We start from the raw sequence: 24,138 nt of genomic DNA on the forward strand, positions 1-24,138 counted from the left end.
AAAAAATATGTTAAAAATGCGTAAAACACACTACGATACTTCATTAATAATTTTATATTGATTACATATTAAAATATTTTGGATTTATTGGCTTATATGAAATACATCACTAAACTTAATTGCACCTTTTTTTTACTTTCTTAAAAGTGGCAATGAGATGATTCAAAATTACACGTGATTCATATTCCATTTCTAGTGGGCAGTATGGTCTAGAGCTAACTCCCAGTTAAGAAAATATAGGAGTGTCACCTTCAAAAAAACAATTAGACAAATCCAGAACATGAGAGAGCCTAGAAGACACTGGCTGGGCTCTTTAAAAGGTTACTATCACGGGTGTAGAGTGGGTATGAGGGTGTGTATGGGTGTATGAGAGAGTTATAAAATAAAAAAGATTAAAAGAAACATAAAAATCAAATGCAACATGTGAACCCTGATGCAATTTTGGCTTGGGAAACAGGCCAGCTAAAAAAATATTCTTGGTACAATTAGGGAAATGTAAACATGAATTCTTCAAGATGACAATAGTACTGGGGCTATGCAGAGAATGTTCACATTCTTAGAAGGTATATCCTGGCATATCTAAGAGTGAAATGTCATGCCTCCAATTTGTTTTCAAATGTTTTATTAATAAAACACTTTATGTGGATGAATGGAGAGATGTAGGGAGAAAGGGGTTGAGGAAAGAGCGAGGGCAAAAATGTATAATAAAAAGTAGAGGGGAAAAAGAATGAGGCCAAAAGAATAGTAAAAACCACTCAGGGTTCCTGTCTCTAGTCAGATCCTGCACTGTGTGCCAAGAACAGGGGTCATTAGTTCCAAAAACAAAGATTCATCCTAAAAGAACTGGATTTCCCTCCTTAACAATTTCTAGAGCATAAGAAGTGGCTACAGGCCTTTGGTGGAAGAGCAGGTGCCAAGTTAAGCCACCATTAGCTAGATGGTTTTATCTGACCACCAACACCTTCGACAGTCACATTCTTTCATTTTAGATAAATTATTTCTGAGTGAACTTGAAGGTCCATACCTAATATATATTAAGTTGGTTTATAATTACCTAATCTTTGGTGCTAGAATATTTTTTTAAGTGAAATAGGTAATTGGCTATATATGATGCTGGGTAATTTTAGAGAAGGTTTCACACTTTCCTAAAAATAGGATCCAAGGCCAGAGTTCAGAATATATATGTTCTGACTCTTGCTGTACCAAGTATCGATGGTTGGCTTTTTATTTTCAAATAGTAAGGATGTTCTGATTTATTAAACTTGTGTTCCAAAAGTGAGGAAGAACTGTTGAACCAAGAGTTGGATGTTTTCTCTACTTATTTTATTTTTTTTTGAGACAGGGTCTCACTCTGTCACATGGGTTAGAGTGCAGTGGTGCAATCACAGCTCACTGCAGTCTCGACCTCCCTGGGCTCAGGTGACTAGAATAACTTTCTAAGGTAATTTTTATTTTTTATTATTATTTTTGAGACAAGGTCTCACTCTATTACCCAGGCTGGAATGGAGTGGCATGATCTTGGCTCATTGCAACCTCTGCCCCAGGGCTCAAGCGATCTTCCCACCTCAGCCTCCCAAGTAGCTGGGACCGCAGCCACCATGCCAGGCTCAGTTTTTTATGTTTGATAGAGACAGGGTTTCACTATGTTGCCCAGGCTGATCTCGAAATCCTGAGCTCAAGTGATCCGTCCACCTCAGCTTCCAAAGTACTGGGATTACAGGTGTGAGCCACTGCACCTAGCCTTCTACCTATTTTAGAGGGAAATAATCAGCAAAAGAAAGCACATACTCATAATCATAATTAGTATGCACTGATTTTTATCCAATATTACTGCTAAAAAACCTACTTAATTTAGCCTCAGCTAAGATGTTTCAAGTGAAAACATTTTTTCTATAATTTTTTAAGATTCTACTTCACTTTACTGACATACCTAATCAATAAAGTGGTTAATTTTACTCATCAATTGATTACAACTATTTGTTTTCTCAGTAAATGCTTCTCAAGAACCCACTAAGTAGCAACAGTCAGGAGACAGCAGTGTGCAAGTCGGGCCCTGCTCCAACTGGACTTTCCAGGGGGACGCCATGGAAAGCAATTGTAAGAAAGTGAGTGATGGGCCTCGGCACGGTGGCTCACACCTGTAATCCCAGCACTTTGGGAGGCCGAGGCGGGCAGATCACCTGAGGTCAGGCATTTGAGACCAGTCTGGCCAACACGGTGAAATGCCATCTCTACTAAAAATACAAAAAATCAGCTGGGGATGGTGGTGTGTGCCTGTAACCCCAGCTACTCAGGAGGCTGAGGCAGGAGAATTGCTTGAACTCGGGAGGCGGAAGTTGCAGTTAGCTGAGATCAGGCAATTCCACTCCAGCCTGGGCAACAAGAGCGGAACTCCAGCTAAAAAAAAAAAAAAAAAAAGTGTGTGATGGGTTTCGACTGGTGAGTACAAATACAGAGGCAGCCATCACATGTAATGTGGAACACTGAAATAATTTACCATCTAATTTGAGAGTACCTGGAGCCAAATTAAACAAACGATTACCTTTCTTCTTTGATGGCGAGTCTACTTTAGCTGCCGGTTTGGATTCTGAGGGTGCCTCCGCTAAGGCTGGGTTGGGAAGGTGGTCTGCATCTAACATAGATGAAATCTGAGTACTCTCAAGAGGAGGTTCGAGAAGCTCTGCCACAGACGTTGGGTCGCTCATCTGTGTACCCAGGGCTCTGGGTTTGGGCTTCACTATGGTACAGACAGTGTCTTCCATGGAAGCATCCTTCTCAACTTCACTTATGAGGTTGTCCTCACTGGGAATTACCCGAAAATGAGTATTTTCTGATGGTGTAATTGTAGCTGTCCTAGGATGATGGTCAGATCGTTCTCTTTTGCTGACCTAAAAAAGTTAAATTGTTTAAAAATTAAACTACTTTCAGAGTATTTGTTATAATCTATTTCCTAAGCTGGCAATCTGTTCATTCTATTTTTAACTTAACACATTCATTAAATATCTTAGTTTGTATATGTAAAAATTCCATAATAAAGTGAGAAAAACTAACAATTGCCTTTTGTTCAATATCATGATACTTAATAAATGTTCTGGCCGGGCACGGTGGCTCACGCCTATAATCCCAGCACTTTGGGAGGCCAAGGCAGGCAGATTACTTGAGGTCAGGAGTTCAAGATTGGCCTGGCCAAAAGGATGAAACCCTGTCTCTACTAAAAATACAAAAATTAGCCGGGCATGGTGGCAGGCGCCTGTAATCTCAGTTACTCAGGAGGCTGAGGCAAGATAATTTCTTGAACCCAGGAGATGGAGGTTGCAGTGAGCCAAGATGGCACCACTGCATTCCAGCCTAGGTGACAGAGCGAGACTCTATCTCAAAAAAAAAGGTATATGTTAAATGTTCTACTGTGAAGTTATACTGGAGAAGACTGAGGAAACTGACAATTTTCAGTTACTAAGAAGTAGAAAATATTCATTTTAGGGGAGAAAACTAAATGAAAATTTAGCCCTCCTTGGACCACATCAAGGCTCTGTTAAAACAGTATAAAAGTGGCAAGTCTAAATTCGATCACAAATATAAGCAAAATGTATATTTAAAAAACCTAAATTCAACAGAAGATCTAAACATTTTCTCTCTCAAGAAATTTATCTTCCCAGTTCTTTCTTCTTTCATTATGAGCTGGAAAAAAAGGTTTAACAATTTCTTGTTTAAAATTTCCGTGTTGACTGGGGATGGCGGCTCACGCCTGTAATCCCAGCACTCTGGGAGGCCAAGGCAGGAGGATCTCTTGAGCCCAGGAGTTTGAGATCAGGCCAAGCTGATATAGCGGGACCTTGTCTCTACAAAAAATAAAAACTAAAAAATTAACTGAGTGTGGCAGCACACACCTGCAGTCTCAGCTACTTGAAAGTCTGGTGTGGGAGAATCACCTGGGCCCAGGAGGTTAAGGCTGCAGTGAGTTGTGGCTGCACCACTGCTCTCCAGCCTGGGTGACAGAGCAAGAACTCTGTCTCCAAAAAAATAAAAAATAAAAATTGAGTTTGAAAATTTTAGTTTATTTTAAGGTGCCTTTTAAAATTTCCTTATAATAATTAACAATCATTATTATTCAGTAAATAGAAATATACACAAAATACTACTGAATTCCTTCAGTTGCAAATATATAGTCCAAATGTTACAAAAAATGTTAACTTTGAATTTACTTTTATGACATGAGGGCACTATCATTTATATTCATGAGAGCCCAGTCAGAAATTGCCTCCTTTACTTATGGGTGGAGGGATTCTTCACTTGTTTAATCAGACACTTTCCACAGGCAGGTAAACCCGAGTACCTTGGTGGACTCTGGGAATCCGCCCCACGTCCACTCCATGTGAGACTCTGATCTGAGCAGGCTCTCAGCAGGTTTCACCTCCAGCTCTGAATCACTCTTAGGACACGCTGTCTGGGGATAGGTGCTGCAAAGAGAACAAAGACACATGATGACTTGAAAGTCGGGAAACCTTCAGTCTTGCTGAGCCTGACAGATTAAAAGAAACAAATTTGAATATTTCGACTTTATCCTGCATATATAAAAACTCTATGGAAGGGAGCATCAATTATTTCTTCCACTTGAGTTCTTTAATAATAAAAATGACACCAACCAGTATTTAAGAGGACTTACCAGGTCCTTTGTAAACACTGTAGATTCATAATCTCATTTGCTTTTCACAAGAAATCAATAAGAAAGAAGATAATTTTGTAGGAAAGGAAAAGGAGGCAAATTAACGTAACCCCCGAGGATTTGATTGCAGAATAAACAGTTGTGACTATACTTTTTTTCACTATATTATTCAGTTACAGCCAACAGTTGACACTAAAAGATGAGAATTTTTAAGAATTGCAGATGAGTGGGCACAATGTCTCATGTCTGTAATCCCAGTGCTTTGGGAGGCCAAGGCGAGAGGATCACCTGAGGCCAGGAGTTCAAGAATAGCCTGGGCAAAATAGCGAGACTCTGTCTCTACAAAAAATTTAAAACTTAGCTGAGCACAGTGGTGCATGCCTGTAGTCCCAGTCACTCAGGAGGCTGAGTGGGAGGATCACTCGAGCCCAGGGGTTTAGGCTGCAGTGAGCTATGAGTGTGCCACTGCACTCCAGGCTGGGCAACAGAGCGAGACCTTGTCTCTACTAAAAAGAAAAAGAAAAAAAAATAACTGTAGATGGCTAAATTCCATGCTGATTATACAGATCTACAACTGGCCAACACTGTTAGATTAAGTCAGATCAAATTTAGAAAAAAAATAACTATTGAGAGAAAAGATTCATATTTATGTTAAAAGTAAACATTCAGTTCCTTGGCTGTGTGAGAGAGAAATGGGAAATATCATTACTGTAGATTAACAGAAAAGCTAATTAATACATCTTCCTTCCTCTTTCAAGAAACCAAGAAATTTCAAAGATACTTACGTCTCTAAAGGGGACCAATCTCCGTCAGATAAGGGGTAATGATCCCCAGAATGGAAGAGTAAAGGCTCTTTACATTCCTCTTCTTTCAAGGAAGCATTTGAAGATCCTCTGTGAAAGGAGAAACCAAAGAAAGGCAGGAACGATGACATTCTTGTCAGCTTTAAAAGATCCCCCAAACCTACTGATACTATAAACAATAAAAATGAAGAGGGGCAAATGATTACTAACTCTTTTTAAAATATATGAAGGAGAAGGGGAATACAGCAATGCCACCCACTATAAAACACCACAATCACTATTCACATATGGAATAAATAGGGTGAGGACAAAAGAGAAATGTGATTTCTCTTTTTTCCATCCCTTAAGGGTGATTCAAAGGCTAAAAGAAAACTAAGGCTTTATGTCTATTTCACTCAATCCTTACAAAATGAGGTAATATTTCATTGTAGATATTAAGTAATCAAGGATCCAGAGAAATTTAGTAACTTGCCCAAAGTCAAAAAGATAGGAAGTAGTTGGATTCAAAACAAGTAAGCCCTTATTCTTTCCACTGCTCTCCCCTTTCTACTGAATACATTTGAAAATGTATATTAGCTGAAGACAAACAAGATCTATGGCTCAAAATTTTAAAAATACCCTAACCTCTTAAAACCTTGGGACTAATTTTCTTCTTTGTTTGGCCCAAGGATTATCTGAGAAGGTTTCCTTTACTTGGAATCTACAAGATGTGGAGATGTGAAGAAGAGGATACCAAAAATGACAAATGCTTTTAAGATTCATAAAAAGACCTTGGGTAGGGGGTTACACTACTGCTAATAAGGTTTTAATCAATTTACTTGTTGGCTTCTTAAATTTTCAGAGTTACTATAACTACCTTGCCACATAACCTTGAAAACATCCCTCAGAAGCACTGTGGGCCCCCGTTTTCATCTTTAGTTGGAAATTTATCACTTGTCCTGTCTACTTCAGAGTCAATGTGAGAGTTACACGGTGTAGCATGTTGAAATCTCTGAAAAATAAAAAGCACAAAGACTCTGGCCGGGTACAGTGGCTCATGCCTGTAATCCCAGCACTTCAAAAGGCCAAGGCGGGTAGATCACGAGGTCAGGGCTTCAAGACCAGCCTGGCCAAGATGGTGAAACCCTGTCTCTACTAAAAATACAAAAATTAGCCGGGTGTGGTGGCGGGCACCTGTAACCCCAGCTACTTGGGAGGCTAAGGCAGAGAATTGCTTGAACCCAGGAGGCAGAGGTTGCAGTGAGCTGAGATTGTACCACTGCATTCCAGCCTGGGTGACAGAGAGAGACTCCATCTCAAAAACAAACAAAACTCTGCAAAACATAAAGCGCCGTATTATACAAGTTTAAAGGCTTCTTATAGAAAATTCAATGTTCTAATAGGACATATAATAAATGTAAATGAGAATATCCACATCACTTAGTTTGCTGGACTAAAAATAGGGATAGAAAACCAGGTTATTTTTTAACATTACTTTTCTTCCTTTATACCTTAATTTAACATACTCTTATTTACCACTAACTCTGACATGTAATAGTTTTTCCACATAGCTTAATCTTTTAATTTAAGGTTTTCCTAACTCTGGTCTTCTTTCTCTAGGGCCTTACTCTGGCATACCACTCATTGAAGGGGAGAAAACATATGCCTGAGAAAGACATCTAGGAAAAAGTACTCTATTTCTCAATAAAGGAATATCAAAAGGCAAATTTTCCCCTGAGAAAGGGAAAATCAGGTTTGTGAATGGTCCTTATTTGCCCACTCTGAAAGGACACATCAGCTTGACCCATCACTATCCATATGTGAAAGTGGTCTGAAAAGAACAATGTAAAAGTCACACAAATTTCTAACTGAAATTTTTATATTACAAATATTTTACTTTTGGGACATATTTCACTGCAGTGTAAAAGGTAAGCCAAGAAGAATTCAGCAAAGCAAACAGGATTTAGTAAAATATTGAAAGAGCGATTAGGTACCACCTGAATTCACAGCCCCAGGGAGACAAGAGATGGCCTTTTTTGGTCATATCCTGACAAAAATACAGCCCATTAGTCTAGGCCCACTACAGTGATAGAAAAGATTTATGTTGAGATCCCTTTCAGTCCTAAGATTCCTTTATTAAAATAGGAATTCCAGAAACCTGTTAGGAACTTTCAAAATGGCAGGTATGCCTTAGAACAGGGACCTGCAAGGCAAACCATGACAGAGTAACAAACTAAGCACGTGACATGAGGCTATAGTGGAGCGTACACAGTAGAATGTGAAGAAAACAGCACAAGCACTGATTCTGTTTTGCTAATACATCAGAACTGAGCAAAAGAAGTAAACGGTGACTTTCAGTCAGGGCTGGGGGCTCGGAGGCTCAGGTTCACAGCCAGTGTGAACAGGGCACTCCAGCCCTCACAGATGTGCTACAACATCACATCTTTCAAATTCCGCATCATTTTCTAAGCCTAACATTTTTCCAATTCAAAAGCTAACGGAGATTACATGAATGTATATGACTGCCAAAATGCACTGAACTGCACACTTACGGTCTGTGAATATTGCTGTATGTAAATTATACCTCAGTTTTTGTGTTTTTTGTCTTTTTCTTTAGAGAAACAAATCAATAAGCATTTTTTATTAACTTTTTTGAAAAACCGATAGTAAAACATATGCTACCTAACGGTAACTGTGTCCCTTTATGTATGAGTCTAAGATAAATATCATTCAGATTTTTATCTGGACAAGAAATTCAAAGGCTCAAGAAGTAAGAAAGGAAATACCATGGTCACTAATGTAACCAGACTAAATATAAAAGCTATATATATATGTGTGTGTGTGTGTGTGTGTGTGTATAAATCAATGTTTTGATCAATGTAATCTGAGGTTACAATGACTCACTGCTTCAAATAATATTTCAATTACATTTAACAGATTAAGATACTGTTTAGGGGAAAACAGCCTCAGAAGGAAGTATTAACAAAAAGGCATATTAATCATTACCTTTAATCAAACTAAGTATCAACCTTTCCCCCAACCCATAAAGACTTCATGTCTCTAAATGGTTCCTAAATCATGAAAGATAACTTGAAAAATTTTAAATACATCTCCAGGTATTAGATGTTTATGTACTCCATGTGGGTCCAACTTTCACTGCCCAGAGTTTCTTGTCATTATGTAACATCATGAAAGTCTGGCTGCCAGATCTTTTTGTTTTTATTTGTAACAGAGCTAAACCTTTTAACAATTATATTAACTACAACTAATGGTAGTAGAATGATATATATGCTTTATAAACGAAAATAGTACTTCTGTAAATTTTTCTTTGTAAGAATCCCATAAATACCAAGGAAAAGAAAAGACTCAAGGGGTTTGGGAAATAAAACCCTTTTAATTTTAAATCTATGTAAGTTTAATTTATTCCCAAACTTTCTAAATTCTTCCAGAGTTCTGGCCTTCAGAATATTTCCTAATTTTTCTTCTTAAGCTCTGCACTGCGTCAAAACCTATCCAAACGATCTAATTCTGTGTTACTTATATTTAATATAAATAAAGCACAATATATAATCAACACTATCACTAGAATTGTGAAGCTCTTCATGACTTGGCGTGGTGGCTCACGCTTGTAATCCCAGCACTTTGGGAGGCCGAGGCGGGCGGATCACGAGGTCAGGAGATCGAGACCACGGCGAAACCCCGTCTCTACTAAAAAAAAATACAAAAAAATTAGCCGGGCATGGTGGCGGGCGCCTGTAGTCCCAGCTACTCGGAGAGGCTGAGGCAGGAGAATGGCGTGAACCCGGGAGGCGGAGCTTGCAGTGAGCCGAGATCGCGCCACTGCACTCCAGCCTGGGTGAAAGAGCGAGACTCCGTCTCAAAAAAAAAAAAAAAAAAAAACTCCAAAACAATTAAGCTATTTTATTTAATATGTAATAGTCATAAAGCAACTCCATATATTTAGTTTTCTGATATCCTAATGTATTTCCACAAACCTTTTTTGAGACGGAGTCTGGCTCTGTCGCCCAGGCTGGAGTGCAGTGGCGCAATCTCGGCTCACTGCCAGCTCCACCTCCCGGGTTCACGCCATTCTCCTGCCTCAGCCTCCTGAGTAGCTGGGACTACAGGCGCCTGTCACTATGCCCAGCTAATTTTTGTATTTTTAGTAGAGACGGGGTTTCACCGTGTTAGCCAGGATGGACTCGACGATCTCCTGACCTCATGATCCGCCCGCCTCGGCCTCCCAAAGTGCTGGGATTACAGGCATGAGCCACCGCGCCCCGCCTCCACAAACCTTTTAAGTCTACAATTTTATATAGTTTTCCATCAGGGAGGCAAGATATATATAATTTCTTTTTATATTTAACTAAAGGTTTTAAGAGGACTTAGTCTGTAAATCAGTAACAATTAGTCATAACACCATACAAACACATTTAAATATTCAGGGAAGAGGTTTTTAAGATTATTGCTTAGTCTTATAAAATGGTGAATTTTAACCAAATTGATACCTCTGTATTCTTATTTATGTTTCCTATACTCTTACATCATACTGCTTGGCAAGTAATGTAAGTTTTGACATAATTTAAAAATTCAAGTAGTTGTAAACAAATTCTAATTTGTTAACAATTCATATATTCCCCTTTACTTACTATACTACCTCAGAATTAATCCTCCTTAAAAAAGTAATCATCCCACATAGAAAAAACTGCAGAGCTTCATCTCTTCCTTAAATATTTTAAGGTACTATAAGAACACAAATCCATGAAAACAACTGATTAAAATTGGACATTTCATCTTGCTATACTAATTATGGAATACTACAAAGACATAAAAAAAATGTTCCTTAGTATTTCTTTGCTTAACAGAGAAATATAAAGAAATACTGCAATTATGGTTATGGGCTATTTTCCAGCCTCTTCAAGTATAGGACACAACTATGGTTCCTACCAGTAGGCAGAAATGAATAATCAATCTTACATAACACAAAAGAAAGATGAGGGGCACAAAAAGATGACTTTGGCTTTTAAGAACCTAATGTTAACCCTGAAATGCCACATTCAGTAACACAACAACAAAACAAAAGATGACAGCAGCAAGCCACCACTTCACACAGTATTAAAAATTCTGAAATATGTAATAGCCTTCCTCCCATCTCCCACTCAATCTGTTGTGTCTTCTTTTTGTTTTTCCTGCTTTTTAGTGCAGGCAGTTCAGGGCTTGCCCGCTGCATCAGTTCAGCTTTTCTCATAGTGATTTCAATCTTCCTTGCAGTCATAGTTACATAACTTCGCTTTACATCAATCGCACCCCATAATTTCACATTTTGATCAAACTCCTTCTCTCCTTCAAATACAATATGCACATTTAACAATGTGCTACTTGCTTCTACTCGACTACGTTCTGGAAGTGAATTTTTAGCCAGTATGGAAATGGTAACTTCACCTCCAGTCTGATGCCAGTCATGTCTACATGGAACAACTTTTTTCCCAGCATCTTTTTTAGTCCACATGTTTCCCTTTTGTACAGCCCTCTGGGGCTAAGAACGTATTAAAATCAGAAGTTTTTCTTCTACAGCAGCTCCAGTATTTCATCCCCTCATGGAAAATAGGTACTCCAGAATGATATACACAGACTTCTTCTAGACTCTCTAGACCCCGATATGTCTTTGAACACCCTCCACTCTTACATGAGGTCCCAATCTTAATTTCATCACTGTCTTCTTCTTTCTTATTTTCTTCATTCGCTTATGACAGTTTATCAAGTGCTTGTTTTAGGGAGGCAGATATTTTTAATTCCAAATTTGTCATCGGTTCATCTGGGCTTGGTCTTTTTATCGTGTCTACTGTCTTAGGTGCTTGAATGTGTTCCTGAAATTTGGGTTTTAATTCAGATAGTTCCTTCTTCTCAGTAGTCTTGACTTCAGGTTTGACTGGCTCAGGTGGCTTCTCACTATTATTTCTACCTTTTGTACAGCCTACAATGCTTAAGAAATCAGAAAAATCAGTTGTTCTTCTCTTACAGCAAGACCAACCCTTTAATGCATCGTGAAAGACTGGAACACCTGGGTGATATGTGCAAGCACTGTCGGAATTGGTCTCAGGATCAAAGCGCTGACCAGAGCTCCGGTTGTAGCACAGCAAGGCCATGTTTTTTCCCACTGTCACAGGCAAGGCCCAAACACCAGGAACGGCAAGAGGATGCGTTAGCCAATCCCGTGTTGTTAGCACCAGTCTCTATACCTCAGTTTTTTAAAGTGAGAAAAAAATCAATTGAATGCCAAAATAAATAGCCTGAATTATTTATGTGGGATAAATTATAGGTGCAACATGAATTTTAAACTATTTCATTGGTAGTATGTAATAGATAAGTGGGGTTGCTAACCACCATAACCAAATATCACTAACTCAGTTAACAATGTCTAGCAGCAACCTTAGCACAGTACTAGTCAATGAATTTCAGCGTGGCTAATGATCTCAGTTGGCATTTGGATACAGAGCATTTCCCATAAGACAAATGGAGCCCTGCAATACTTCTCTCTGTGTTCTGTGTCAGAAACGAAGGAGAGAAAAGGCAGGGAGCATCTGTAAGATCCATGTCACCCTGAGTATCTACACTTAACCCAGAAGAACATGGAGGGTTCTCTAGAAGCCAATTACCGATCAGGAGATGAAGTATGCAGATTATCAGAGCAGTAGGTGCTATCTGTGAAAAGTCTTAGGCTCCCTGGATTTAGCTCCCAGATATCACTTTTTAAGTAAGTTTGCTTTAGGGAATTCAAAGTTGAGACTCCTTTCTGATGGTTTGATATTGAGCCTCCATTTTTGCTATTGCTGGGTATCTGAAATATTTCCGTCAGTGGCATGTTTCATATATTTGCACTCAAGATTATGCTAGAACACCATCCAATATGCAGAGTCTCTTCCCTCCAAAAGGCTACATATGCCTAGGTGAAATGTTTTTAATCTCTCTCTCACACAAAGACACCCATCCATCCTCTAGAAGGACAAACAAGGCTTTTATGTTATATTTAAGCCCAATGCCCATCTTTAGGAAGGGAGGGAGACTTACCAGGTACAGTTTTTTAAAGCCCTGTATAGTTTAAAGCTCTCCGATTTCCAGAAATGAGTTTCCTCCAGCTGTGCTATAGCAATCTGCTTTAAAGAATGATTCCCTCTTCCATCTGCCTCCGTCAAGGGGCCTCAATTAACCTTAATTCTATTATCAACAAAATTCTTGAAAAGTAAAGAGTTTAAACGAAATGCCATTTGTCAAAACAAAAGAGAAACCTATTTTATGCATTTATCTTCTCTGGAAAAATAATTTCTTTTCTAAATGGTTAGGGGCTGAGGAGAATATGCTATAGGAAAGCTGCAAATTCTGCAACGCCACATAATTCCTAGTCCTCACAACTGCAAAAGCAATTGATTTCCTATTCTTTTTCTCTTAGATTTTGAACACGTTGTTTCATATGCTGTTAATGACCGTAAACAGCTTCCCTCAAATAATATTAGAGTCTAGGTGCAGGGCTGAAAGGGGCCTTTTAAAGGCCCCTTCGACCCTCTCACTTTCTAGATTAAGAAACCAACGCCCTGAGTGATGAAGAGGCTACTGTTCTACAATCTATAATAGGCCCAGTCTGTCTACCTTTTAGCTCAGTGCTTATTTCAGAAAACAACCTAAATTTTCACAGATGTTTACATTTTGTTTTCTTTTTTTAAAGTCCTAATTTCTGTTGGCTGTATTATTTAAGCAGATTCTATTTTAAGGAAATTTCATGGAAGAGTTCCTTCAGGTGGCAGCATCAATTATTCCATGGTAACCTAATGAAAAAGCAAACCACCAACCTCCTGAAAACAGCAAGGCCCTAGCTTACTTACGTGTGTTGTGACATGCCTGCTTACCAAGCCAGCAAGCTACTGGCTTAGAGATGGGCTGGCAGCCATTCATACCTGTCAACCACATCAGTACACAGTGGATACAGCCTTTCACACCATCAGGAAAAACAAGGTATGTACGAATATTTCTGCAATGCATTGGCTTACAACATTCATTTGCAAATTCCTTTAGAATAATGATTCTTGTACAATTTAGTAGGGAACTTGGCATATGTTTTAGAAATTGTTTTAATTTCCCAAGCTGTAGGTTGTTCAGGAATTCTAAACGTTGCTCTATTATGTCTGACAAAGGACACACGTCAACAAAATTTTAAGACAAAAGCATTACTTCAGTGCTCTTTTTGGTAGATCTTGGAAGAATTTTAGTTGGTAAAAATATTTTCAAGAATGCAGCACTGGGAGCATTACAAGGTTGATCCTAATAAAACTTATGATGTGTAAGCATTTCAAGTTTTTCTCAAAAGAATACATGCTTCTTGCCCACCTACACACTTTACTATACATTAGACAAAACTTTTAAAGGAAATTGTTTATAATTTTTTTTTTTTTTTAAAGACGGAGTTTTGCTCTGTCATCCGGGCTGGAGGGCAGTGGTGTGATCTCAGCTCACTCTAACCTCCACCTCCCAGGTTCAAGTGATTCTCCTGCCTCAGCCTCCTGAGTAATTAGCCTGCCACCACACCCAGCTAATTTTTGTATTTTTAGTAGAGATGGAGTTTCACCATGTTGGCCAGGCTGGTCTCCAACTCCTGACCTCAGGTGATCCTCCCGCCTTGGCCTCCCAAAGTGCTGGGATTATAGGCATGGGCTACCGTGCCTGGCCTTTTAATAATGTTTTTAGGCCAGGCGCGGTGGCTCATGCCTGTAATCCCAGAACTTTGGGAGGTCGAGGCGGGCAGATCACCTGAGGTCAGGAGTTCGACACCACCCTGACCAACATGGAGAAACCACATCTCTACTAAAAATACAAAATTAGGCGGGCGTGGTGGCACATGCCTGTAATCCCAGCTACTAGCTAGGGAGGCTGAGGCAGGAGAATTGCTTGAACCTGGGAGGCAGAGGTTGCGGTGAGCCGAGATTGCGCCATTGCACTTCAACCTGGGCAACAAGAGCGAAACTCCGTCTCAAAAAATAATAATAATAATAATGTTTTTAATATTCCTGAAGTCAAGCAGTAGAAAAGTAAAAATTATCATACTTTATTCTCCTAGGGAAGAGAAGGACAAATAACCTTTAAAAGACTGAAAGGAAGGAAGGAAAAGGACAGGAAGAGTCTCTTTTTAAGAAATTCTGGTACTTTTTATCAGCTTAAATTTCTTTGGGAATCAATGATATATAAAAGTAGAGTTCAGAACATCTATGATGAAACTCTTCTTCAGCTAGTATTTTGACACTGACAAAAAAATTACCTAAATTTATTGATTCATTCAGGATTTTAAAATTTTGTAAATATAGTGTACTCTCGTTTGTAGAGCTTAACATACTTTTCCACTATTGCTTTCTATCTTTTGTTATTTAGTTCTACTGGAGAAATTCTGCATTCTATCAGAACTGAAATCAAAGTGTTACATATTCAGCGTGGGAGGAGTAAGACAGAACACCACAGACATGACAGCCAGTGAGCAATAAAACAAGAGTAGAAAAAAATTTCATGTATTAAAAATGGCTATGTTACTTATATCGAATTGTAAAAAATTACTATCAAATGTAGATGTTTAATTCTAAGATTTAAAATCTAAATTTCAAAATTTTAGAAAATTGTTTTACAAAAAAGGATTATACTGTGTTATTCATTATGCAGTATAATTATAATATACTAATACTATATTAACATTTTTTGCTGGGCTCAGTGGTTCATGCCTGTAATGTCAGCACTTTGGGAGGCTGAGGCAGGAGAGTTGCTTGAGGCCAGGAATTTGCTATGTTGCCTGGGCAACATAGCAAGACCCCATCTCTACAGAAAAATTTTAAAAACTAGCCAGGTATAGGGGTAAGCACATAAAGTCCTAGCTACTTGGGAGGCTGAGGTGGGAGGACTGCTTGAGTTCGGGAGTTCAAGGTTACAGTGAGCTATGATTGCACCACTGCACTCCAGCCTGGGCAACACAGGGAGAACCTGTCTCAATTAAAAAACAAAACAAAACAATACAAAGCGTATTTTTTTTCCTGATTTGACCATTTAAAACAAACAAAAGACTGACAAATAAAACACATACTAGATTGAGGTAGAGTTTACTCTTGATATATATATTTGGTTTCCATAGCTAGTGAAAGAAATTATCTCCATCTATTCTAGGATGAAAAACACTTGAATATCACCATTTTCCAGGAAGTAGGGTGTGACCTCTTTTCGGCAATGGGGTGAAAACACACGAGTGGACCAGCAGCTCCCTCCACAAATAGAGAGTCTGGAAATGCAGGGCCACTCGTGGGCAGCAGCTTCCTGTCCAGTCATCACCAATAAAGAGAATCCCCACCATGGTCCTAGTGCCAAGGTGGCCACTGAGTACAACAGGTGGATGAAAACGGAATCTTGAATGAGAAAACATGTTCTACTCCCAACTGCTCCCTTTCAACCCCAAGCGGTGCTAACATGAAAAATGGCATACAATGAGCTCTTCTACAGAGCAGGTAAATAAGCAGCAATCAAGTGCTCAAGTAAAAAAATAAAAATCCTTCCTTTTCAATTCCAACAAAACAAAACTCAACTCCTCAGGAAAAAGATACCAAGCCTAAGGCCACTGGGTAGGGAAATCCCAGAGATGACATGGTGTCCATCCGTATCTGCTCACCCAGGGACCAATCACTAATTCAGATCTTTTGACTTAGAACTTATTTGGCTCCTGGAAACTTCTTTATGAAAAGAAACACACAACCAGTCTGCTACAAATGACATTTCAGTAGCATATTTATAGAATAGTTGAAAGGAACAAAGAAACTGCCTTTGCTGCTCGATTCCACAATAAACCGTAAAGGGGGAAAACAAGCCCAAACCTCACACTGTGTATCCATAAAAAAACTGGCAGCTCCTGGCTTCACATGAACTCTAGGTACCCGCACAAGACCCTTCCCAGGCTGAGAGCCCTACCGTGCTGCCTGGGCCCCCTTGTCATCGTCGGAGCTCAAGCCTACATCACATGTGTCTTCTGCAGCAGGAGAGGCGGCCTGCTCTTCCTTCTTACTGTCCTGTTTGTATTTCTTTCTCCTTCGTTTTTTCTTTTTCACAGAACTTGGAGTAAAAATTGTCTCTGTTTCCAAGGCGTGTGAGATGTCTGAACTCTGAGATGGTGTTTCATCTCTACCCGATTTCACCAAAGGGGTGTCAATATCTTTAAAGAACTGATCTTCAGTAGGAATTGGTGAGGTGGCAAGGTAAGCAGGAAGCTTTTCCTTGAGGAGAATGGAGAAAGAAAAGTTATCCAAGACAAACTCGACAGTGAATTAAAGCAGTAATATTTTGAATATATAAATTTTCACAGTGGTAAAAAAAAAAAAAAATACATATTCCCTAAAGGCAAGAAAGTCCCACTGAACTAAGGCACTGCCTACTGTACTCTGAGGAGGTCTTTCCCCTGTGAGGCAGCTAAGTACTAGCCCACTTGGGTACATGTAACCGAGTCCATCTGAAGGAACTGACATGCCAAGTCAGCATGGAACACCCCAAAGCCATAATTAAAGCTAAGCCCATTAAATTCTTCACAAAGCAAAGATCAAAGCAGCAGCAACCATCTCAGGAGGTGTTACAAAGGACTCTCTCAAGAACTCACATAGAACATTCAGAACACGGCAAAGCAGAAGGCAGAGATTAAGGACACTGCATCAGACAAAGGGCAGCAGGACAGGTGAGTGACGTGAGGATGCAGTGATACAGAGTGGCCAATGCTTATGTTTTGCCAAATTAATTGGAGAAAGGCAATTAGAGACAATACCCTATAACAAATGACATTAGTAAAGTTTTAAACCATAAAGCATTTATGTTTAAAAAAAAAGAAATATTCCTTCCTGTAGGAATTCAAAAGAAGAAAATAAGGCCCAATATTTAGAAGCAGTCAAACTCTTAATACGAAATAAATGATCAAGTCTGGTGTTCAGTAAATTCATGTCTTAGCCATTTGTTTCATTCCTTTTTGTATCATCAGAGGAAATGGAAGGTACATAATAGAGATAAAAATTAACTTCAGGCAGAACGTGGTGACTCATGCCTGCAATCCCAGCACTTTGGGAGGCAGAGGCAGGTGGATCACCTGAGGTCAGGAGTTTGAGACCCGCCTGGCTAACGTGGTGAAACCCTGTCTCTACTAAAAATACAAAATTAGCTGGGCATGGTGATGCATGCCTGTAATCCCAGCTACTCAGGAGGCTGAGGCAGAAGAATTGCTTGGACCTGGGAGGGGGAGGTTGCAGTGAGCCAAGATCATGCCACTGCACTCCAGCCTGGGCAACAGAGCAAGACTCCATCTCAAAACAAACAAACAACAACAAAAAAATTAACCTCATATAATTTAAAATACTCAAGCTTTTAAACAATAGTTCTGAAAATGTATGGGTTTCTGTAATTAATTTTTATTAAGCTTTTGAACTTAGCTTGGATAAACATACTACCCTGACGCTAAAGTTTGATTTACCTAGGAGAAATCTGTGTTCACCAGCAACACACACTTACAGAGAAAGTGTAATAAGATATTCTGAATGTCCAAAAGAAACCCAGATGAGAGGTTGTGGTCTCTGACTTTGAGGATTTTTAATTCAATGATCTTTATTTTACTTAAAGCTCTTTTTGTTTCTGGTGGTATTTCTTAGTTCTGTTATAGCAATGTTTGTGGGATGAAGATAACCTGAATGCCTACCAGTAAGAAAATGGTTAAACAAACTGTGGTATGTCCATACTATGGAATACTGTGCAGCTATTAAAAGCACAGAGTTAGGTTTAGAGCTAGACTTGAAAGGAATGTTGATGACATATAATTAAATGAGAAAATTTTGAGAGAAAAAAAAGCAAATAAATGGCAACAAACTGGGTTTTTGGTCATTTTTATCCTACTCTAAATGACGAACCCCTAGAGGAACAGGAGCATGTTGTATTCATAGCATGTGGCATAGACTAGTAATTCCAACATTTGTTGGATAAATTAACAATTTTTAATTTTAAAGAGAAGCATACTACACAAGATAAACTCTGGTCAATGTGGTCATATGTGGAATAGGGAGAAAAAGGCTGAAAAGTTGACATTCTCCAAGTTGTCCTTGCTAAGCATAATTTTTAGTGGAACTGTCAGAATAAGCCATGAAAACGAGGTTAACTATCAATAACCCAGTCCTCTCACTTACGGTACCTGCTGATCTAGAAGTTCAGTGTTATGAAATTATACATAATTTTAAGAAACATACAAAAAGTGTTTTTTTTTTTTGACAGATGTCATTTATTATGTTTCATTCTGCTCTTTGCCTCTGTCTCTGATAAGGAAAAATGTTGCTCAGGCCAACTAAATGCAAACAAGGTATTATAAAGACAAGTAATGACGAAACTAGAAAAAGCACCAGTCTGATCAAGCTTCCCCTTCATAAATCATAGTGTTTCAATGCTGCTTTACATACTGGTACCTAAGTTGTTGGTTTCTCAATCAAAAAATGATAAACAATCTCATTTTGCTATTGTATTTTTTGGTAATAATTTTCTTTGTAAATTTATTGTATCAAACTGTAAGTTCATCTTTAAAGCCGAAAAAGTAGTCCTGTATCCTTAATAACTTGATGCTCATCAGTTTTGCTATTTGAGATTTTATTCTTTATGAAGAATGATGTACTGATACCTTTGAAAGAATTTTTAAAAAGATTCACGTTACGTGATCTGAGTTCTTCAGTGAGAATGTAAAATCTATTATTAATAAATAAATAAAAAGATCCACTGAATCCATCAAGAATCCATCGTTAACCAGCGTTCAAATCAGTAGATACAGAATGTGTGTGCTGGGGAGGGGGGAATTATAACAAAATCATGCTCGTTTGCTAGAGGAAGTCAAACATGCAATCACTTATAAAAGGATATATGCCAATTAATTTAACTCTCTTGAGATCATAATAAATTAATTCACCTGACTACTCAAGGTGAGGGATGTAATATCCCAACCAAAATGGTAAACATGATTCCCAGTCGAAAGGTCACATATGGATAAACACACAGCCAGAAAAGAAATGCCTTACTCAGGCAGAACTGAATGTATTCAAGTCAAGATGCGAACCAGAAGCAACACTAAGAAAGCTCATTAAAGCTAGAAAGTGATGTGCCTTCCCTTACAAAAAGTGCAAGTATGTGCATTCAGCATGCTCCCTGCACCCTGAAACTTTGTATGGAGAAAAATTCCTCATCCCTTCAGCTCCTTTTTGACAGCTTAGTTCTTCAACATAAAACTAAAGCTTGTCTTGCCAACAACAGTCCTCTGTACAATCAACCATAAAAAACTGCTAAACAGTCCGTTTGGGCCATGTACCAGAGGCCTGAGCACACTGTGTAAGGAGGGTGTGACCCATGGAAACTTACATATTCTTCTTCAGTCTCCTCAACAAAGAAAGCTTCTCCGTTGTCACCCAACTTCATGTGAAGATCCACTGCATTGCCATTGATTTCTATATCAATCTATGGGAGAAACAAAGTATGACTTAATGTTCAAGGAGTCTTTCCTTCAAGTTAAACTAAACCGCAACTCTGAGTTCTCAAGCCAAACTTAGCATAGTTTTGAGGTTCCTAGAACTACAGCCTCTGAGAAACACTGCTACTTGCCCGTATCTAACCCCTAAGAAGCCAAATGGAGCTGGCAGAGGGAGAGACGGACAACCAGGAATTGAAAGAAAGTGTTGCACCATCTATTTTTACAACATATAAAAATTTTAAAATATTTTTCAAATTTAAAATGGGGGAAATATTACTGTCAAACATTTGCACACTTTCCAAGTTATGGCACAGGCAGGCCTCACCTCACGCGGTTCAGATACACACAGTTTCAGGAACCTCAGGATGTGCGCTGTGAGCAACGGCATCAAGTACAACTTCACTGACAGCTCTGCCCACAGATCACTACATAAGTAACAGGTGACAATCAGTGCTGTGACTGGTCACTGATGATGGCAGTTCCATTTTCCCAGGAACCAGGTGAAATGATGAAATAAGTAATATCATGTTAAAAAAAAAATTCAAGTAGACATATGCGTTAGGCCACTTTTGTGTTTGCTATAAAGAAATACCCAAGGCTGGGCAATTTATAAAGAAAAGAGGTTTAACTGGCTCATGGTTCTGCAGGCTGTACAAGCATGGTGTTGGCATCTGCTTGGTTTCTGGGGAGGACTCAGAAAACTTTTACTCATGGTGAAAGGCGAAGTGGGGGCAGACATGTCACATAGTGAGAACAGGTGCAAGAGACTGGGGGTGCCACACAAAGGTGCCACACACTTTTAAAACAATTGGATCTTGTCAACTCAGCAAAAACTCATTCATCCCCAAGTGGATAGTGCTAAGCCATCCATGAGGGATCTGCCCCCATGATCCAAACACCTCCCACCAGGCTCACCTCCAACACTGGAGTTCACATTTCAACATGAGACTTGGAGGAGACATCCAAACCTTATCAACATATTTTGTCAAAATGCTTGTTATAAAACTCCTATGTATGGGACGGGTGCAGTGGCTCATGCTTGTAATCCCAGTACTGTGGGAGACCGAGGTGGGCAAGTCACCTGAGGTCAAGAGTTCGAGACCAACCTGACCAACATGGTGAAACCCCGTCTCTACCAAAAATACAAAATCAGCCGGGCATGGTGGCACACGCCTGTAATCCCAGCTACTAGGGAGGCTGAGGCAGGAGAATCACTTGAACCCGGGAAGCGGAGGTTGCAGTAAGCCGAGATCACGCCATTGCACTCCAGCCTGGGCAACAAGAGTGAAACTCTATCTCAAAAAGAAAAACAAACAAAACAAAACAAAACAAAAACAAACAAAAAAATCTCCTATGTATGAATAACATAACCATACTGAAGTGGGTGAGGAAGAATGGAACTAACCTAAGTTACCTTGGAAACAGTATTTTGACTTGTATTATAAGTCTAAAGACATATTTTATATGTTACTCCAAACAAATATTCTGCAGTAGTTAATACATTCACAGAGATTTGAGTTAGCAATTCTGAAACTATTTTGTGTTGCCTAGGATTGAGTAACTAAGCAGATATACTGATGATAATCAGAGCCATGTTTCCTGTTGAAAAAGAAAAAAATTATAAATAAGGAGGGGGAAAGAAGCCTGCGATGGTGGATGGGAACTGGAGGAACCCGTGTGCACTCATGATTTTCATATATAGATGCAGGGGGATGTGTGTGTGTGTGTGTGTGTGTGTGTACGCGTGCACACATCCACCCATTTCCTAGCTCTGCCGGCTTGGGCTGCCTAGAAGCAATGATACCTCAGGAGTTACGAGCACACCTAATAATCAGATCTTTGTTCGTAAATACTATTCTTCAATAAAAAGCACTGGAGTAAAATAATTAATGCCAGAGCTGAGGCAGGGAAAGTAGCTTCTTCTGGAACACCTTCTGGTACTGGGAAGGAAGGGTTCAAAAACTGATGGGAGCATTTCAAAGGAACTCAACTTGAAGGACATATACTAACAGTCAAACTGGGACAATTTGAGCAACTAATTTCATTTTTGGAGGCTATCCGTTTATCCAGTGTAGCTGGGAAAATAGAAGAATGCTTCTTTAACATGTAAATTCAGACTCTAAACTATTCATACACTACCTCAGAAAAATTAACACTTCACAGCCCTTACTTTTAGAGACCAAGTATGACATGTCTCAATGTGACAACTTACTTTATCATCTTTGTGTGACTTTAAATGGAGTTTGGTCTTTCCAAAAATTAAACCTAACATCAAATTATGCCAATATTGGCAATACTTAAAAGAATATGCTGTGAACTCTTCAGGCAACAACAACACAAAGATTTTAGAAATATTTTGAGAGAGCACCAAGTTGGAACATATTCTTCCCACCAAGGTGATTATTTTAAAAAGGACACTAATTTGATGTATTAAATTCTAGTAAAACAGTTTTTAAAATAACCCCTCATTTCCATATAGTCTTACTTCTTACACTGTGGCTTAATTGTGCTGAACATGACATAGGACTAAGATGCTGAAATGAAACTGGTATCTCTGAGAAACAGTCAATGTACTAGACTTTTGAACTGGCTTACCACTCTTTGGGTAAGAATAGCTCAAATGTCTTTTGGGAGTCTATTCATCCTGTTTCAAATCATATACAAGCTGAGTGTCTCAAATCAAAAAATCTGAAATCTAAAAATGCTCAAAAATCTGAAACTTCTTGAGCATTTACGTGACACTCAAAGGTAATGCTCACTGGAGCACTTCAGACGTCAGATTTTCAGATTTGGGATGCTCAACCGGTAAGTATAGTGTACATATTCCCAAAATGAAAAAAAACTGAAATCCAAAATGCTCTAGTCCCAAGCATTTCAGATAAGGGATACTCAACCTGTATTTCTGGTGTGGCTTTAGGGAATAGAGGTGTGCTGCTGTCCAAAGCCAATAAATATATCCCTTTCCCAGCTACAGAAACTGGTCCCAGAGATATGTCTGTTCCTTTGACAGGGAGACTAAATACTGATACTTCTGTAGGAAGCTCTCTCTCCACTGGGGTTGATGAGTTAACAGACTGTGAGCCTGGAGGTATTGGTGGCCATCTTACATTAGAGAGAAAACAGAAGTGGAAGCAGAGATGAGAGGTGGGGAAAGAAAAAGGGAATTCTGACAGCAGGCTTTTTTTGCCTAAGCTAGTAGAGGGTAAATTTCTGTTATCAGCAATGAAAATAGTTTTAATACACTGGGTTACTTAACTTTGATAAATAATCTGACCAGGCGTGGTGGCTCATACCTGTAATCCCAGCACTTTGGGAGGCCAAGGCGGGTGGATTACCTGAGATCAGGAGTTTGAGACCATCCTAGCCAACATGGAGAAACCCCATCTCTACTAAAAATACAAAACTCAGCCAGGCGTGGTAGCACGTGTCTATAATCCCAGCTACTCGGGAGGCTGAGGCAGGAGAAAAGCTTGAATCAGGGAGGCGGAGGTTGCAGTGAGCAGAGATTGCCCCACTGCACTCCAGCTTGGGCGACAAAGCGAGACTCCATCTCAAAAAAAAAAAAAAAAAAAAAAAAAAAAAAAAAAAAAAATTTATAAATAATCAAGTAATCAGCTTTTTCTGATATCAATAAATTTTAAAATATCAAGTACATGTTTACCTTCTAAAAGTAAACTCCTAAGTTATTAAATTTACTGGGAGTACTGCTGTTCTACCAAACAATTACATATCGATGGCAGTGGGAAAATTATTATACTACATCACTCTAAACAGTGGTTTTAAGGTGGTCATGATTTCAAATTCACTTCATAGGTACAACCGTATTTGAAAATTTGGGGTCCTACTTTCACATCAATAGCCAGCTTTCCCTAACCCAAACTGACTTAAAATAAGACAAATAGTTAATGCAAATTGCCAGCGTATCTCAAAGTAGGCATGATTTCAGTTTTACTCTCACAGTTTTTCAGTTTTCTCACAGGAAAGCTGTTTTGGTAAATCAAACGGCCACATTTCCTCCCAAACATATTATTTGGGTTTTTGAGATACTAAGGGAGTAGGGGGAAAAAAATTCTCTTTTCTTGTGTCTCATGGGTACATTCCTATTAAAAATGCAACGTTTTGACAAGATAGTAACACGATTGTGTAGCTTT

The 24,138-nt window shown here is 39.0% G+C and overlaps 1 protein-coding gene and 1 pseudogene across 6 annotated transcripts in view; both read right to left on the bottom strand.

The window, feature by feature from the left end:
• LPIN2 (lipin 2) overlaps positions 1-24,138 on the bottom strand; it is a 103,076-nt gene that overhangs the window by 18,127 nt on the left and 60,811 nt on the right. For 5 of the 6 annotated variants that reach the window (XM_055237066.2, XM_055237045.2, XM_055237046.2 and 2 more), the window contains exons 3-7: positions 19,879-19,974; positions 16,429-16,730; positions 5,449-5,556; positions 4,334-4,457; positions 2,543-2,888 (exon numbers count right to left, since the gene is read on the bottom strand). In XM_055237066.2, coding sequence (XP_055093041.1) covers positions 2,543-2,888; positions 4,334-4,457; positions 5,449-5,556; positions 16,429-16,730; positions 19,879-19,974 — 976 coding nt within the window. Of the gene's footprint in view, positions 1-2,542; positions 2,889-4,333; positions 4,458-5,448; positions 5,557-16,428; positions 16,731-19,878; positions 19,975-23,322; positions 23,345-24,138 lie in introns of those variants that run through there. The other variant, XM_063640824.1, reaches the window with a different exon arrangement.
• LOC129459856 (cysteine and histidine-rich domain-containing protein 1-like) lies at positions 10,463-13,913 on the bottom strand (annotated as a pseudogene).

Source organism: Symphalangus syndactylus, chromosome 1 (genome assembly GCF_028878055.3).
Source record: "Symphalangus syndactylus isolate Jambi chromosome 1, NHGRI_mSymSyn1-v2.1_pri, whole genome shotgun sequence".
In the NCBI taxonomy this organism is placed as follows: Eukaryota; Metazoa; Chordata; class Mammalia; order Primates; family Hylobatidae; genus Symphalangus; species Symphalangus syndactylus.